The sequence below is a fragment of the Tenrec ecaudatus genome (assembly GCF_050624435.1).
Source record: "Tenrec ecaudatus isolate mTenEca1 chromosome 11 unlocalized genomic scaffold, mTenEca1.hap1 SUPER_11_unloc_2, whole genome shotgun sequence".
NCBI classification, from domain to species: domain Eukaryota; kingdom Metazoa; phylum Chordata; class Mammalia; order Afrosoricida; family Tenrecidae; genus Tenrec; species Tenrec ecaudatus.
Genome location: NW_027457630.1, coordinates 1,761,606 through 1,778,735, shown reverse-complemented (window position 1 = coordinate 1,778,735; position 17,130 = coordinate 1,761,606). Strand labels below are relative to the sequence as shown.

The window sequence follows — 17,130 nt, the reverse complement described above, 5'->3', positions numbered from 1 at the left end:
CACAAGCCCGCCTCCTGCACCCAGGCACTCAACTGCATTGCTCTGTGGGTTGGGAAGTCAATTACTCTGGACCCTGGTGCTGTTACCACTCCTCCAGTGTTAGACATGTCTTCTGGATCTTGGAGGTTCACTGTGCAGGGATCTTGGGCTTCAAGGATACATTCCACTCCTGGCTCTTGCTAATAATGAGATCCCTCCTGCTGCGGCTCAGAGGAAACCTTTTATACATAGCAGGAGGCACTCCAGGGAATTCTGTGAGTAATTACTCACAGGAAATTCCTATCCCTATCTTCCCTCACTCCTTTCCTGATCTAGGCAGCATAAAGTTGTCTGATGAGAGTTAGAGACTTTGGCTAGACAGTCCACATTAAATAATTCACTGCCCCTGCAGAGCCACATGAAGAAATTTCACTTCACCGCACAATTAATGCCATTTAACATTGTATATTTCATCTGTGTTATTTTTTTGTCTTTTCTACAAGACGAGGCGCTCTCCATGAGTTACCCTCATTTGGTTCACACTGTATCCTCAGTGCCTGGAAGAGTGACTAACACAGAATAGGCTCTCAAATATTTTGGTAAGTGAATGAATTAAAAAGCCAATTCTGGAATTTCCCCCCATAGTTCAAGAGCCCTGGGGATGCAACTGTGAAGCACATGGTTCATAATGGAAAGGTTCTTGGCTTGAACCTTTGGCAGAACTCCTTATAGAAAAATTAGAGCCAAGAAAGCCCTTTGAAGCTGTTCTGTGCTATCACGGGGTCAATGTGAGTCCGAATGAACTCCTGAAGACCCAGTAGCAGCAAACACAGCACTTACTTGCAAATGGATGCCAGCAGCTTTCTCTTCAATAGAAGAGAGGTGAGTGGTATGGGGAGCTGGATGCATTTGAAATAGATGTTGACTTAGGTGGGTGTGATAGGTTGTCAGGCCAACTTGGGTGGGTCAGGATTCTCTCATGATGTGGTCGAACATAGCGTGCTCAACTCCATGGCGGGCTCTGCCATGAAGCAGCCGACCTATTTTGGAAGAACGGGCTTCTTTTGGGAGAGCAGGGGTTGGCCAACTTTTGAGATGCAAGAGCCAATCTTGTCCCTCACAACTCTTCAGAAATTGTTTGAGAGCCAGAACCTATGTTTACAAACCAATGAAACCACCATTACCTGAATAATATCCTACAGAGATTTTAATTTTTACACCAGAGCCACACGTGTGTATCGGAAGAGGTGCTTATGGCTGGAGAGCCTTGGTTTGCGAGCCCACGCTGTGCATATGGCTTCCTCTATCTGGCCACAGCCTTGATACAGTTGAGGGAGTTTCACTTGAACATGGCCCACTTTTCAGACAGATGGACACTATGTGTAAGCTAGCTCACTTCTGCTGGATCTGGATTCTGCATCTGGTTCATCACCTCCTGTTATAATACCTGCCGACCCCAGAAGCCATCAGTTGCCTGGGGACCTTGGATTCCTGTGGCCAAGTTGAGATTCATTCCATTGGCATCCACCAGCCTGTGGTCTTCATATTTCCTGTTGGTCAGTCTCTGCAGGCGCTCGAATCAGGAGCAGCCCCTAGTTCACATCAGCGGCACAGGCTCGAATCACACTGGGCTTTGCACTTCTGCAACTGCGTGAGCAATAGCTTGATGTGAACCTCTTTCTATGTGCACATTCACACAAGCATCGCTGGCTCTGCTTCTCTCGAGATGCCAGCCAAACCCAAGGGGAAAAAAGGTGCACATAAAAGTGAGGTCAGCAGGCGGTTGGAAATCAGGGAATAAAAAGACAGATGGGACAAAGTAAATTGAAACCGAGTCCAGCTGTGCACCGAGCCCCTGGATTTACAAAAATATATACTTATCAGCCACTCTTGCTGAAGATATTTGACCAAGGATAAAATAGATATCTTAATAAGGACACTTTATAAGTTCATTCTATCTTGATTAAAAAACAACCAAACCAAAACAAAAACCTTGTGATTCAAAGGAGATACTTATCTCCAGTCACCCCCTGCCGTGGAGTCAGTTCTGATCCTTAGCTAGCCGAGGACATGAATCGCTGCCGCCGCCATGTCTGTGGGCGGTGGCAGTTCTAAACAACTTCTTTCCAACCATTGGGTATGTTTCATCTGTTCTTCATTGTTTATTGCACAGGGGGGAAAGTAGTCATTGTAAAAAATAATAGTGGGCATGTTAATTATATCTGCTTTGAGGATACAGAAGTTGCAAGGGATTTAAGGAATAAAGATGTATACGTAGATACACATTTTCTTATATGTTAGGCTTCGGATACATATTTCTTTTAAGGATTTATTGAGATTTGCTTGCTGTAGTGCTAAATGAACAAAAGAATGGTTATGTTGTGGGTTGTAATCACTGCAAGGTCAGCGGTTCAAAACCACTGCTGCCACTTGGGAGAAGAGAAGGGTTTTAATACTGATGAAGAGTGACAGCCTCAGAAACGCACAGGGACAGATCTGCTCCAGCTTAGAGGCTCACTAGGAGCCGCATTGACTTGGAATTTGCTAAATGAAGATTTTAAGGCCTTGCCTGAGAGAGATGACTCAAAACTTTTGTGTGGTGAAACCTAGGAATCTGAGTTTTAAACAACGATTCCGGGGAATTCTGATGCAAAACATTCTGAGACCACACTTGGAAAAACATCACTGCAGATCATTCTTACTGTCATTCAACCAGTGCACGTTCTCTTTCTTGTGCGCGCCTATGCACATTGGTATGTCGTGTGACTGGTGATCATGTGAAATGATGTGGAGGTGCCGAAACAACACCTTGAGAGCCGTAAGGCACAGGAAGAAGCATAAATTGTGCCCCAACTTTCAAAATCTGAAAAGAAAAAATGCTGTATTTAGTGACACGGAAATAAAAAAATGTTGTACTGCAGTACAAATGATCATAAATTCATGCCTTTAAGCAATACAGATTATAATTTTAACAGTTCTGGAGATCAGACGTCTAAATGAGTCTCAGAGAGTGGAAACAAGAGTGTCTCTGGGCCTTATTTCTAGGTTTTTCCCATCGTAGCGCCTGTAACTCTCTTCGCCATCACCTACCACCTTCTCTTCTTTTATTGCCTGCCTCCTTCTTTTAGGGTGCTTGTGATCATGACTAGGGTCCACTTAGGTAAGCTAGGATAACCTCCCTATTCCAAGATCCTTAATCACGTCTTCCAAAGTCTCCTGTGCCACATTAAGGAGTCGTCTCGGAATCCGGGATGAGGATGTAGTTATCTTTGGAGGCCACATTCAGTTTACCACATTTATAAGAGGTTTCAAAATGCTCAGGGGAAAATGGAATCAAATGATAATGCCATTTGTTCTCAAATCTTTGGACACCTCTCTATTTTCACTCCCCCATGCACATAGGAAAATCCCACTGTGGAATGCGTGACTGCGATAAAGCCTGTCTTGTCGTGAAGTGCCCGTACGTAACTTCAGCTTGGAAGTTCTACAGTGAAATGGCAAATACTACGCTTAGGAATAAATGCGAAGTGATCTTCAAGAAGAGACTGCACAGGTTGCCACAGTGCTAATTTCCTTGCCTGAAGCAAAATGCGGTTTGGAGATGCAATCAATCTATGATAACAGCATTTTAGTACCAGAGTGGACAAGGACTTTGAAAGTTTATTATCGGTTTATGGGAGCTAGCAACATGTAGTCAATCCATGCTGAGTGCAAGGCATTGCACTGGACAATGGACAGCGAAAAGAGAAATTTAAAAAATGCACTTGCTCTTTAAAGAACTTAACATCCTATTGAGAAATATAGGACACACTTTAGAGAGCCTGTGAACCCGTGTTCAGGACCTCTTGTGGTCTAGTGGGTGACAAATTGGGTTGCTAGTTCTAATCTGTCAGTGATTCAACAGGACGAAGATGAGGCGTTCTGTTCTTGTCACACTTTATACTCTTGGCAGCCCACTGGGGTAGTCCTATAAGGTCAAGATGAGTCTGCTACGACTTGATGACAGTGAATTTGGGTTGATTTACGAACCATGTTATCAGGAGAGACCAGTTCCTTGGGAAGACATCATGCTTAGGAACGTAAAAGGGCAGAGGAAATGAGGAAAGCTCCTGACAAGATGGATTGATCCAGTGGTGCAGGGCTCAGCAATGCTAAGTTCTGTTGTACGAAGGGTTTCCATGAGTAGGGACTGACTCAACAGCCACTGACAACAGTGGCCGCAACAACGACAGCAAACAGCAGCAGGATTCTGCAGAGTAAAGGCTGTGAGATCCAGAATTAACGCCATAAAAGTAGCAACTCATAATTTTCAGCCAATGCTTTACTAGGGAATTCTTTGTTATCATATTAATGGTAGCCCAGTGGTAGAATTTCCATTCCATGTAGGAGACCTAGTTTAGATTACCTGTCTATTCATTTCATATCACTCAACCACAGTGGAGGCTTTTGGATATTGATATGATGCTAAATACATTTCAGTGGGACTTCCAGACTAAGAAGGACTAGACAGAAAGGCCAGCAGATCTACTTACAGAGAGCCAGTCAATGGGAACTGTGGAATCACAATAGGTACCCAAAGTGGTATCTAGAAGCAGTGTGCGAAGCAAAAGGGGTAGGCACAAGAACCAGACGTTAGAGCAGCTTTATCAGTACCAATACTCCGGATTGTCTTTATGACAGTTAGTGATAAGATGGAATTTATTATAAGTCTGGCTTTAACATCTCTTGGTGACCCCACATGTTACAAAGTACAACTGTCTCACAGGGTTTTCCAAATGCTTATGGGAACATATCTTGATACTCTAGGCAGGTTCAAACCAGGAACCTGAAGTTAGTATTTGAGCCCAAACCATTTGCACACCTAGGGACTCAGGGCGAGTCTTTGTGAGATGTTTAAAATGATTAAGGTATGTTTTATGAAACGATCTACCCGAAAGGTGTATGGTTTTGGTTCCAAGTGAGACTCCTTGAGGAGGCTTGGTATGTACTTCTGCTTTGTGATTTGACGTCATGTTAGTTTTGACATCGTTGTGTGTCAGACCCTACCATGTGCCTCACCTCCTCATCGTGAGCTATTTCTGATCCCTTCACCTCTGATTTGAAAGTTTCCTCCTCAGAATTAAGACTTTAACTAAGGTGATAGTGCCTATTGCTGACGGTTTTCTCATTAAAATCTATAGGATACATCTATGTGCATATATTTATAGGTTTACTATTAAAGTAGCAGATGGACATTGGGCCTCCACTCAAGTACTCCCTCAATGCAAGAATATTTTGTTCTATTGAACTGGCATTCCATGATGCTCACCTTCCCGACACAACCACTGAAGACAAAGCAGGTGCATAAGCAAATGTGAAGAAAGCTGATGGTGCCCGACTATCAAAAGATAGAGTGTCTAGGGTCTTAAAGACTTGAAGGTAAACAAGTGGCCCTCTAGCTAAGAAGCAACAAGGTCCACATGGAAGAAGCACACCAGCCTGTGTAATCATGAGGGGCCGAAGGGATCAGTTATTAGGCATCATAGAACACAAAATCATATCATTGTGAATGAGGGAGGAGTGCAGATTGGGGACCCAAAGCCCATCGGTAGGCAACTGGATATCCCCTTACAGAAGGATCAAGAGGAGGAGACGAACCAGTCATGGTGTATTGTAGCAACAATGAAACATACAACTTTCCTTTAGTTCTTGAATGATTTCCCCCTGCCTCCCCACTATCATGATCCCAATTCTACCTTACAAATCTGGCTAGACCAGAGGATGTACACTGGAACATATAGGAACTGGAAACACAGGGAATCCAGGACATATGATCCCTTTAGGACCAGTGTTGAGAGTGATGATACCGGGTGGGTGGAGGGAGGGTGGAGTGGAAAGGGGGAACCGATTACAGGGATCTACATAGAACCTCCTCCCTGGGGGACGGGCAAAAGAAAAGTGGGTGAAGGGAGACATCGGACAGTGTAAGATATGACAAACTAATAATTTATAAATCATCAAGGGTTCATGAGGGAGGGGGGAAGCAGGGAGGGAGTGGTAAAAGTAAGGAGTTGATGCCAAGGGCTTAAGTGGAGAACAAATGTTTTGCGAATGATGAGGGTGATGAATGTACGAATGTGCTTTATACAATTGATGTATGGATTGTATGAACCCCTAGTAAAATGATTTTTAAAAAAAGAAGAAGAAAATCTATAGGATACATTTTTCACTTTTAATAGCATGATTTTCTATACTCTAGCCTCCCTGGCTCAAGATATCTTAAATTCTGTTGCCTACATAGTCTCTCTTTGTTGCTTTCAATCACATTACTCTGCTTTAGACTGAGAACTGGCTCCGAGCTTCTCCAGGCAGCGCCTCCAGACTCTTCACTGGGGTGTTCAGGCCCTGGTCAGTTACCTGATCCTTGGCTGCTCCTGCCAGGCCGGCCTCCTGCCTCTCCTTCTTCCAGGCACCTCTTTAAGTTTATTGCCTCCTGAGCTTAGCACTGGTCCCGTTTCTGTCAGGTTTGTGTGTATTAACTCACTGTACTTAGCTAAAATGAGATAAACATAAAACTAAAAATTTTTGGGTTTTATTTCTTGTTTACTATCTCCTTTTGTCGTTGTATCAATTTATTTCTCTGCGCTTAGTACCTGAAGCACCTGTGTCTTTCTCCTGGCCTTGTTACGGTTTAGTATTTTCTGTGAAGAATTCCCAAATCAAATTATATTCACGTAGGTGCATTAATTCAGCTTTATTGGTTGAGAATTTAGGGACAGTACATTGTCGCTTTGCAGTTATTAAAGGGACTAAGCTTTCCATTAGAGCAGAAAGGAAATGTAAACTTATTATTGTTATTATAGTGATATTTTAAAGGTGTGAAGTAATTACTGTCTCCCAAAATTCCTAACATACTCTTGCAGTGTAAAATTTTCTCAGAGAATAACTCCAGCAAGCCAGAAGGTTTATTTAATTTAAATACAAAATTACAGATGACAAATCAGAGAAAATTTCATTTAACAAGTGTGCTTCTGGTGTAGATTCTGTTCTTTGTTGTATGGTGTAACGACACACTGTTTCATACAGTTCATTTTCGAGCACAACAAATAACGAAAGCCGTCTAGTAGAAATGCTTTGGGAAGTTCAGCGACTATTAAAAAGCCTATCTCCATCTTCTTCATCTATAACACGTGAATTAATTACTTAAATCCCTATCTGTTACTTAGGAATTTTATAAAGAGAAGTGATAAACTATATGAAGTGTTTTAAATTGAGATGATACTGTTTGGGCACTTGCGAGTGTGGACTTGAACTTTTTTGCATTATGTTACAATTGCGTATGTACTTTTCCCTACATCTTTACCACAGAGAAAGGTATCAGCACTCTGTCCCAGAATCTGAAACTGTGTTTCTCCTGATTCCTCTGGTCCACTTACCCTGTTTTGCTGAATCACCACCGCTGTAGGGAGGCTATATTTGAAAAGCTCCTGTAACTGAGGTCCACTTTCTGCTTCTCAATATGAGTTCTTGTAGTTCTGTGTTCCCGCTAGACTGTGCCCTCCTGCAAAAATGAGACCCGTCTCTCTCGCTTCCCTTTGGACACTCAGCACACGCATGGCAGCCTGACCATCTGTGTTAGACAGGGTTCTCTAGAGAGACAAAACCAGATTGCTGATAATTATATATATATATTTACAAAGATAGGTAGATATATAACACAAGAAATGAACTGTTAAATTATATACAGACAGATAGATATATAATACAAGAAATGAACAGTTAAATTATAAATCAGTACGAATAGCTCAGTGCAACTCACTCCTGTGAGAGTGTTGTGAGCCACTGGCAGTCCTTCAAGTCTTGAGGGCCACCAGGTAGTCCTCTGTAGAGCGATGTTGGCTATCCCAGCACAGGCAGCCAACAGCAAGGCAGGTCACCAACAGTCAGTCTCCAGCTCCAGAGATGTACATTCCAATCCTCTGGCGAGGCAAGTCTTAAAGGGACCTCAAAGTACAGCGACACAGTTCACAGGTTAGGTGTCCCAAAGGTAGTGTAGCTTGAAAATTGAGGCACAGAACAAGAAAAGGCTCTTCAACAGGTTCAGGCTGCCGTGCATTTGTTAATAGAGGCTCATTAACTATTAATTAATAAACATAAATAAATGATGACGTTCTTAATCAGCCTTTGCTGTCCTTTCTCTAAATCGCACAACCACCAAAGGCCAGATCAATTCAAGTCTATGCAGAGTTGCCTTCCCTTACACCTCCCTGAAAGGTTAGTCTGTCCTGATCATGCATATGTCCCGCACCACCACAACGGCCTTTATCTGTAAATGCACAGCAGGAATTTCACAGATCCCCCTGCTGGGTCCAGATGTAGTTTTAGGATTCCTCCCAACATAGCCTCCAGGCAGTCACTCTCAGTCCTCGGGATAACTGAAATGTATCTACTCTTTGTGGGTTGGTTTTTTTTTTTTTTATAAAGGATTGAAAGATGCCGTTAGCATCCCTCCCCCCTTTTCAGGAATAAAAAAAATGAAAATACTACAGATAAATGAAACTTGCATAAAATATGGAGAGTCCAGGAAACTACACAGTCAATCCCACTGGGTCTAAGGAGAGACGCTACCAAAAGAACACTGATTTGGGGCATTGAAGTGCTTTAAGGGATCAGTAGCACCCCTGATGGTACACTGTGGGCTGCTAACTGCAAGGTCAGCAGTTCAAAAACACTATCTACTCCTTGGCAGAAAGATGGGGGCTATGTCATCCTATAAAGAAAGAGTTACCGTCTCAGGAACTCACAGGGGCAGTTCTTCCCTGTCCTGTAAGGTCACTGTGAGTCCGGCGTCAACTCAGTGGCAGTGAGTGAGTTTATTTTTTTTTAAGGGATCAAAAGTCTGAAGTTCTTAAACTTTAGCTCTTTTTATGATGCATCACCACAGGATTGGAGCCATAAGGACACGCCTCTTCCATTTGTGTTGGTTACTACAGCTATTTCTGTCTTCCCCGTCTCAAGTTCATGGAATAGAAGAGGAATATTCAAGGACAACAGATAGAGAACGAGAGCAAGATAGTTTATTTTCAAGAGAAGTGAAAGATGTAAAAATAGCCAAACTATACTGAGGAAATAAAAACCTTTTCTTTTATTCTGCTTGTAAATGGGGACTACACAGGGGAAGACAATAGGTTTATATCGCTGATCAGTCCCCTAGGCTTAAGGGGATTCTAGATTGTTGCTCCGGGAAGACACTGAGGAGCCGAGATTCAGAGAAGTTTGCTGACTCTCTTAAGCTGACACAAGTTGTCAGAGAGAAAGCCATCCCTGCAAATTCCTAGTGCATTGTCCTCCACATGGGACTCAGTGGCAACCTGGTTGACATTGGTGGTCGGAAAAGCTTTTAGAAGGAGAGATAAAGCCTGCTCCGGGAAAAGTAAGCAATTTGCCTCTTTAGCGCTTCACGCTTATCATGGCATGTCAGAAAATGCAAATAGGCAGGTGTAATAAAATTATATTTCAGTGCTTTTGAGTGATAAACGGGTTTATGAAGATTTAGTTTGTTTGTAATGATGAGGTAGAATCTAGTTACTCTAGAAGAAGAAAGCAAATAGAAATGTTTATGTACGGTCACGTAAATTATTATACAAAATGTTATTGATTAACCACAAGGTTATGCAATATTTTAAACTCTTCCCTCCACAGTTCAATCCAGGTTCACTTAGTACAACAGAGTAAGGTATGTGCATGTGTGAGTGGCTAGTTTTCAATGCGAATGGTCCTAAAATTCACCACGCGCAATATCTCAGTGACTTGTTTAAAAGCGAGTGAGAGCAGTTGAATAGCTCCATCTTTTCTCTGCCTCTCAATTGCTCTCTCTAGATCAAATCACTGTTCTCTTTCATCTGTCTTGCTGGCATAGTCTCAATTTATTTGTTTCACTCATTCCTAGCCCCTATAAGACATATACACTAAGATTTGTAACCCTTGTGGTGTAGTGGTTACATATTGGCTTGAGAATCCCATGGTGGGCAGTTCAAAACCACCAGCAGCTCCAGGAGAGAAAGACTGGGTTTTCTCCTCCCGTAAACAGTCATTGTCTCAGAAACCCACCCTGGTTCACTTTGTGTCAGTGTTCACTCCACGGCAGTGGATCAGTTCATGTAATCGCTTAACATAACTCTAGTCACGCCACCCTGTTGCTTCAAATCTTTAACTGATATATCTGTGCCTTAAATTCCTATTCTTTATTTCAGTTTACAGTCTATTCTGTAACATGCACGAGTAGATGTTCCATACTCCCCTAGCCTCCCCTTTCAGTGTTTATCTCATTTTTGTGAGTTTTGAAGCCTGAAGCCATCCCCTGTACTTCAGTTCACTAAGGTTTAGGCCCCTAAAACGATATTTCTGAAATGCAAAGGAATGTTATCACTCTGCGGCATCAGAGCCTTCGTGAGTGGAGGGCGGTATTACCTGTAAGGGAGCCCCGGTGACCGAGTGGCTGCTGCAGCAGGCTGCAGACCACCAGGTCTGCAGTGGGAGCTGACCTGCTACTCCCAGGGACAGAGGAGATGCGTTTTTTTTCTGTCAGCATGTACAGTTCACAGTCTTGGAGATCCTGGAAGTAGTTTGACTCTGTCCTACAGTGTCACGATGAGTCAGAATTGATTCAACAGTGGCTGCTTTGTTTTTTGGATTAGTTTTAAACAGGATGAAACAGACTATAGGAGAAGCAGGATGTGTGTGTGTGTGTGTGTGTGTGTGTGTGAGAGAGAGAGAGAGAGAGAGAGAGAGAGAGAGAGAGAGAGAGACAGATATCAAGGTATCAAGGTTTGGTTTTAATATGACTGATAGATATTTGAGTGGAGGTATCAGTTGGCAGCTGCATTTACAAATCTGAAATTGTAGGGAAAGTCTTCAGTTTTAATATCTGAAAACTAGATATGATATATGATTAGCAATATCTTAAGTGTAGACAGCCTGTGGAAGAAGCCTATGGCTTGCAATCCGGATCTCTCTACCATTGAGGGAAGAAAGAGGAGGAGCCAGCCAAACTTGGGAGTGCTTAAGTGGGAATAGAAGTCAAGTAACAAAAGTGTTTCAAAGGGAACACATGATCGCCTGTCCCAAGCACTGCTGACAGGGCAAGCATGCATTGTGAAGTCATTAGTAGGGTACTTTTGGTGCGTCTAGTTCTGGTAGACTGTTGGGGGCCCAGGTGGTACTTTGGGCTGACTACCAACCACAGTGTCAGGGCTTCAAACGCATCAACTGCTTCATGGAGGCAAGTTGAGGCTTTCTGCACCCTTGAAGATTTACAGCCTTGGAAACCCAACATGGAGTTGGAATCAACTCAGTGACATTGGATTTAGTGTTGGTTTTCTGGGTATAAAAGCCTGGTTAATGAACTGTGAAAAGAATTGTATGAGCCCCAATAAATTGTTAAAAAAAAAAAAAAAAAAAAAGCCTGGTTGTAGTTCATGAGCAACTTAAAAGCAGGGGATATACGTTTCAAAACACCCCATTTATAATTGTCTCTATATTATATGCCCACTTTCATGCTGGTTCATATTACATTTTATGTTGTTTATTATAATATAGGAAACTCTTTTGAGTATCATTGATATAAAAGGGAATGGAAATATGGGACAATAATTGGAGGAACAGAGGTTAAGGGTTTTTCGGTTTTTAATTTTAACAAAGGAGACAAAACAGAGTATGTGCCTACCGAGGAGAATGATCCAGGAGGCAGGCATCAGTTGGTGATGCAGGAAACGGGGAAGGCATTTTGGCAGTGACGTCTTTGTTCAAGTAAAAGGGGATGGAATAAGGACTTGGCCTTGGACAAGAGATTAATCAGTTGATCTGTTGGAATGAGAGGAAAAGCAAAAGATGCCCTTTTGATGTTCATATTGTCCTTTTGCTGTTAATCTGTGTGTCATTTAAGATGCCGTGAAGAGTAGTGGTGCTACAACACAGCTTAAGCACCGGGATGGCTTTGACAAGTTCGTTTATTTTCTCATGGTTTCAGGGCTAGAAGTCAGAACTCAAAATGCCAGATCTAGGGGAAGGCTTTCTTCCTCTATTGACTCTAAGACAAAGTCCTTGTCTGCCCTCAGCATCTGTGGGCTTGGCATTCCTTGGAGATTTCCATCTGTATGGACATCCCTCTTTCCCTGAATCTAGGCTCTCAGGGCAGGGATCCCGGTGAAAAAGACACACTCTGCTGGCTTTTCTTTCACTGTGGTGGGGAGGGTCCTCTCTCTCTTCTTATCTCCCCGGAGGATTCTCCTGACACTGGACGAGGGGCCTTATCTTGACTAGGGCTGTTGCCTCCCACTGAATCCTGCCTCGGTGACATAACAAACATAACATAATCCTCATCACCATGACCTAGTCCAGCTTCAGCTATACATAGAAGATCACGAAGTGGGGGAGTAATAAAATCACAATACAGGAAATCATGATCCAGCCAAGCTCACCCATCTTTTGAGGATACACAACTTAATCCATGCCATTACTTATCAACATCTAGGCACTGCTATGAAGTGCATGGTATGAATCTAGTCAATTCTGACTCACACTGACCTTATAGGACAGAGCAGAATTGCCACTTTTGGTTTCCAAGGCTGTAAATCTTTACAGGAACCAAAAACTTATCTTTTTTCCATTGGAGCGGCTGGTGAGTTCAAACTTCAGACCTTGAGGGCTACGCACTCTGTGGTCTTGTTTTATTTGTAGGCTCCCGTAAAGTGCCTGGTACACAGCAGGCATGCAATACATGTTGGAATGAATAAATGAAGACACTGCTTCTATGTCTTATTTCCTCACCTGGAATTGGATCATTTCCATCAATTCTTAACAACCAGATTGACTCAATCATGCTTTTCTTGTCTGGTCCTGCAGATAGCTTGACAGACTGGTGGAGTTGATTGATAGAAATAGCTGCATTTTTACCAAAATCGGTGATGGTGCTTAAGATTAAAATCAGTGACCCTTACTCTGTCATTTTGTAGTGGTCCTAGTTATAGTTTTAACTTGAATTTATTAGTTACTTCATTTCAAACCTTCTGAAAGCTATATATTTTTCTCATGATACATTTGCCATTTATATCACAGGAAAATGTTACTTGTACAATGTGTTTGCTGGACAGAGTGGATTCCAAGGACACTCATATATGTGTAAGAGAGAGCTTTATATCAAGAAGTAATTCTGCATAAATAAAATATCCCAGTATAGTCCTGATAAAGTCCTTATGTCCAATACTAGTCTGTAAGTCTGATCTTAGTCCATAAATTCCTCTTCAGACTCACACAGCTGCAAGCAATGATGCAAAATGCAGGAAGATCACAGGCTGGTAGGTGACAAGTCTTGTGGATCAAATGGTGGTAGAAGCATCACAGGGCTCTGGAAGGTCTCTGAGTGGCTTGCCAGCAGGAGGGTAAAGGCAGAGGGAAAGAGAAAAAGAGAGAGCGAGAGAGAGCGAGAGAGAGCGAGAGAGAGCGAGAGAGAGCGAGAGCGAGAGCGAGAGAGAGAGAGAGAGAGAGAGAGAGCGAGAGCGAGCGCGAGCCCAGGATCCTTCATATGAGAAGACCATGCCCAACAGGAGGCATCATCAGGCTGTGACCTGATTGACAGACTGGACTCCACCCCTACATTTTCATATCTTCAAGTTGATATGAAAATAATGTAACTAAAAAATACAAATACTAAATTACTGAATATATGTTAAGCTTTTTAATAATGATGATTATATTATCTCTGATCTTTGTACCTTAATGCTTTGTACCTCATTTAACTAGAGACCATGTTTTCTTCATCATTAAATAAAAAATACTTAGCCTTGACCATGGTACAAAATTCCCCCCAAAGAACAAAACACCCACTGCCATTGAGTCATTTCTCTCTCTCAATCTCTCACACACACATGCACACCTGCTCCTCCTGTAGTCTTTTTCATCCCTATTAAAAATAATCAAAAAACTAAACCAACTGCCATTGAGTAATTCTGATTCATAGTGACCCTGCGGGACAGAGAGGCAGGCAGTGTCCCTTAGAATTTCCGAGGCTGTAAACCTCAATGGAAGCAGATGGCCTCATGCTGCTCCTGAAGTGTGAGTTTGAAGTGGTGACCTCTCAGTTAGCTGGTGGCTTTGAACCACTGACCTTTTTGTGAGCAGTCCACCACTTCTCCGATTATTATGGCACCGAGCACGTGCTAATTAAATATCTGTTGACAGTGAATTAGTTTCTATGACAGTTGCTGTTGTATAGGCTAGATCCCCTTCCCTATTTGATGTCCCTATTGCTCCGTTTTAGTGATTTTACTCCTAACTGCTCACACCTGAGAGTCCCAAAACACGAGCAATTGACTAGGGGAGCTCCTTGCCCAGCTGTCTCAAGAACAGGAAGTGCCTGAGGTTTTATGCCCGCCCTTAGCAGTGAGCAGCCAATGAGGCCTGGTCCAGGCTCATGGGAGCCAGCCAATCACGCAGGACACACTTTCCAGATCATCGAGGCCCTTGTGGGTCAGTCTGTGCTCCAGATTTCACCTGAAATTGCAGCCTCGCTTGGATTCTCACGTTTCTGGATGCTGCTTTGCCTATTCCCTCGGAGGTATCTCCTGGGCACGCCTCTTTCCTGATCACCCACACACCCTACTTGTCTTGTGGCCTATCTCTTGGGAATTCCACCTAAAATACCGAATGTATACAGAATAGTTGATGCCAGGCACAGCAGGGACTCAGAATGACTGCATCTCCCCGAGTGTCAAGAGTGGCATGTGCTGCTCTTTCAGATGGGCTTTCCTGAGAGTGTCGGCTTTCTACCGCTGCCGACTAAATCTGTGGTGACTGGACCCAATTTTATATCTAACTTAGTTGCTGCATGAGAAGCAGCTTCATCATTTTAGTAGTTAATTGTTATTGAATTCATTGCAGATATCTTGACTGATTTGTGGAATTGATTGATGGAAGAGGTTATATTTCTGTCAGCCATTTTTGTTGGAAATGTGTTAGTCAGTAAATCTGGTATTGAATTATAGGTCTTTCAAGCTAAAGTCAAAATGTGTTTTCCTCGATTTTCTAGGCTTTTAGATTGTACTTATATCTTGACTGTACAGATAGTTTGCGATTGGCTCACCCCTACCCAGAAATTCTGTTGAGTTGAAGGAAGTCCCGAGGAACGACTTCCAGATGAATTACCGTGATACACTTCTATGGAGCGGGTCTGCTCTGGGACATATCGAGCCGCTGCTTCAGAATTGACTTAAGAGCAGCTGCTTTGGTTTTCCCTTCTCTCTCCTTTTAATATAGATGGTAAAGAGTCACCTGTACAATCATGTGTTATATTGCGATGGGGTAGGCTAAAGAAACAAAACCAATGACATAGATTGTTTATGGATTTGAAATCAGAAAAAAAAAACCCTTGATATCAAGAAACAATTTCACATCAAGAATGCATCCCAGCTGAGGCAGGCGGATGAAACAGAACAAGTACCTTTAGCGGAAGCAGGGGGATCACAGGTGGGCGCAGAGTCCTGTGGATCCAGGGTTGGTGGGAAATGGCAGGGTGTTGAAACATGCAGGGTCTGCAGTCCACATGGGGCTGACGCTAGAGGCAGACACAATCTTGGCAAGCAGGGAAGGCGGCGGGCTTGAGAAAGAAGTTCTTGCTGTTCGCTTATAAAAAGCCACGCCCCCAAGGAGGCGTCACTAGGCGACTACATGATTGACAGGTTTGACTCCACCCCTGCCTCCACAAAAGTACCAAGTTAGTATAAGATCTAACCATTACACATGGACTACAGTTTTCCTTTGTAGTCTTTATGAACATAAATATCCATTTACATATACTAAATAAAATATTTTATACTGATTTGGGAAAATCACCAGTAAGAAAATAAATCCTTTTATCTGTAAAATGGGATTGGGAATAGGTGTTTTAGAATTGAAAAACACTGTAGAACTATCTGGTGGCAAACACCTTTATTTTATAAATGAGAACATTTGAGACCCAAGCAGGTTAAGTAATTTGCTCACCAGCATCCCACGTTCTTAGTGGCAGAGTTGGACTAAAATCCAACTCCCAGGACACTGCTCTCCACTGCTGTACAAAATACACATTTCTTATTCACACAATTGATATGAGGATTAGGGACCACATCTGTGAAAAATAGACTTAGCCTTTGGAAAGAAGGATGCTGGATAGCTTTATGAAAGCTTTATGGAAACTAATCTCATTTTAGCCTTTTCTGTACAATTGTTAGTTTTGTTCAGTTTTATGTTACTTGCCTTAGGATCCTTCTTGGCTGAGGACTAGATAATATACAATGCTTGATTTAAAATCCATATTAAGGGTCCAGATTGTGCTGGAATATGAATGATGTTCAGCTGGGTTTGAGCCAGGAGCACTTGCAGAGTGCCCACCAGAATGAGGATTGTTGATGTCCAGGCAAGAATTTTCTATCCCTGGTTTGCAGATTGGGAACAAGACAGGTTTTTTCCAAAGAAAAGAAGGGGGCATAAATTATATTTCTGCCCTGCTCAGTAATACTTTCAAAGTTTGTTATAATATGTCTTTAACAAACCATGAATTTTCTCTCCTGCTGAGCCACCGTATCCTGACTATTTTCAGCATCATTAGGGACCCATTATATTAATCCACCATACCTTCAAATCTCTAACAGGCGCACATAAGTGATCACTTTGAATATTTATTTTGAAGCAAGGTATAGAATTGTTCTCTTTGTCGTCTTGCAAAGGGAGGAAATTGTAACTTGCTCACCTTGGTTACTTCAATTGTTGTAGTTTGATTCTTTCAATTACAAAGTGCCTTGATATAATGGACAAAGGATATTGTTTAATTTTTGTAGTCCTTGAAGTAATTTGTGTAGGTTCATATTTGCACGATAGATACAACTTGAGACCAAAAGGCTAAAGTGCTGCGTCTGCATATGTTTTAGGTGCGGTTGTATGCAAGACCCGACGCCATCAGAAGAGGATCCGGGCACTACGCCCTCCATATAACAAAGAGACTAATTGAGTTTTATGAAGACTACTTTAAAGTGCCCTATTCTTTGCCAAAACTCGGTAAGAATTTTCTTGTTTATTTTTTCAGAAGGGCTCCTTGAAGGTGGAGTTTATTGGTTAAGATGCTTAGGACGCATGAACAGT

General features: G+C 42.4%; 1 protein-coding gene across 4 annotated transcripts in view; it reads left to right on the top strand.

Moving 5' to 3' along the window:
• The first annotated feature begins 752 nt into the window (after nt 1–752).
• The window catches only part of LOC142435924 (thyrotropin-releasing hormone-degrading ectoenzyme-like), a 334,108-nt gene continuing 317,730 nt past the window's right edge, over nt 753–17,130 (top strand). For 2 of the 4 annotated variants that reach the window (XM_075539964.1, XM_075539962.1), the window contains exons 1-2: nt 757–861; nt 16,920–17,046. In XM_075539964.1, coding sequence (XP_075396079.1) covers nt 826–861; nt 16,920–17,046 — 163 coding nt within the window. In that variant the 5' untranslated portion in view covers nt 757–825. Of the gene's footprint in view, nt 862–16,919; nt 17,047–17,130 lie in introns of all 4 variants that reach the window. The other 2 variants (XM_075539963.1, XM_075539961.1) reach the window with 2 other exon arrangements.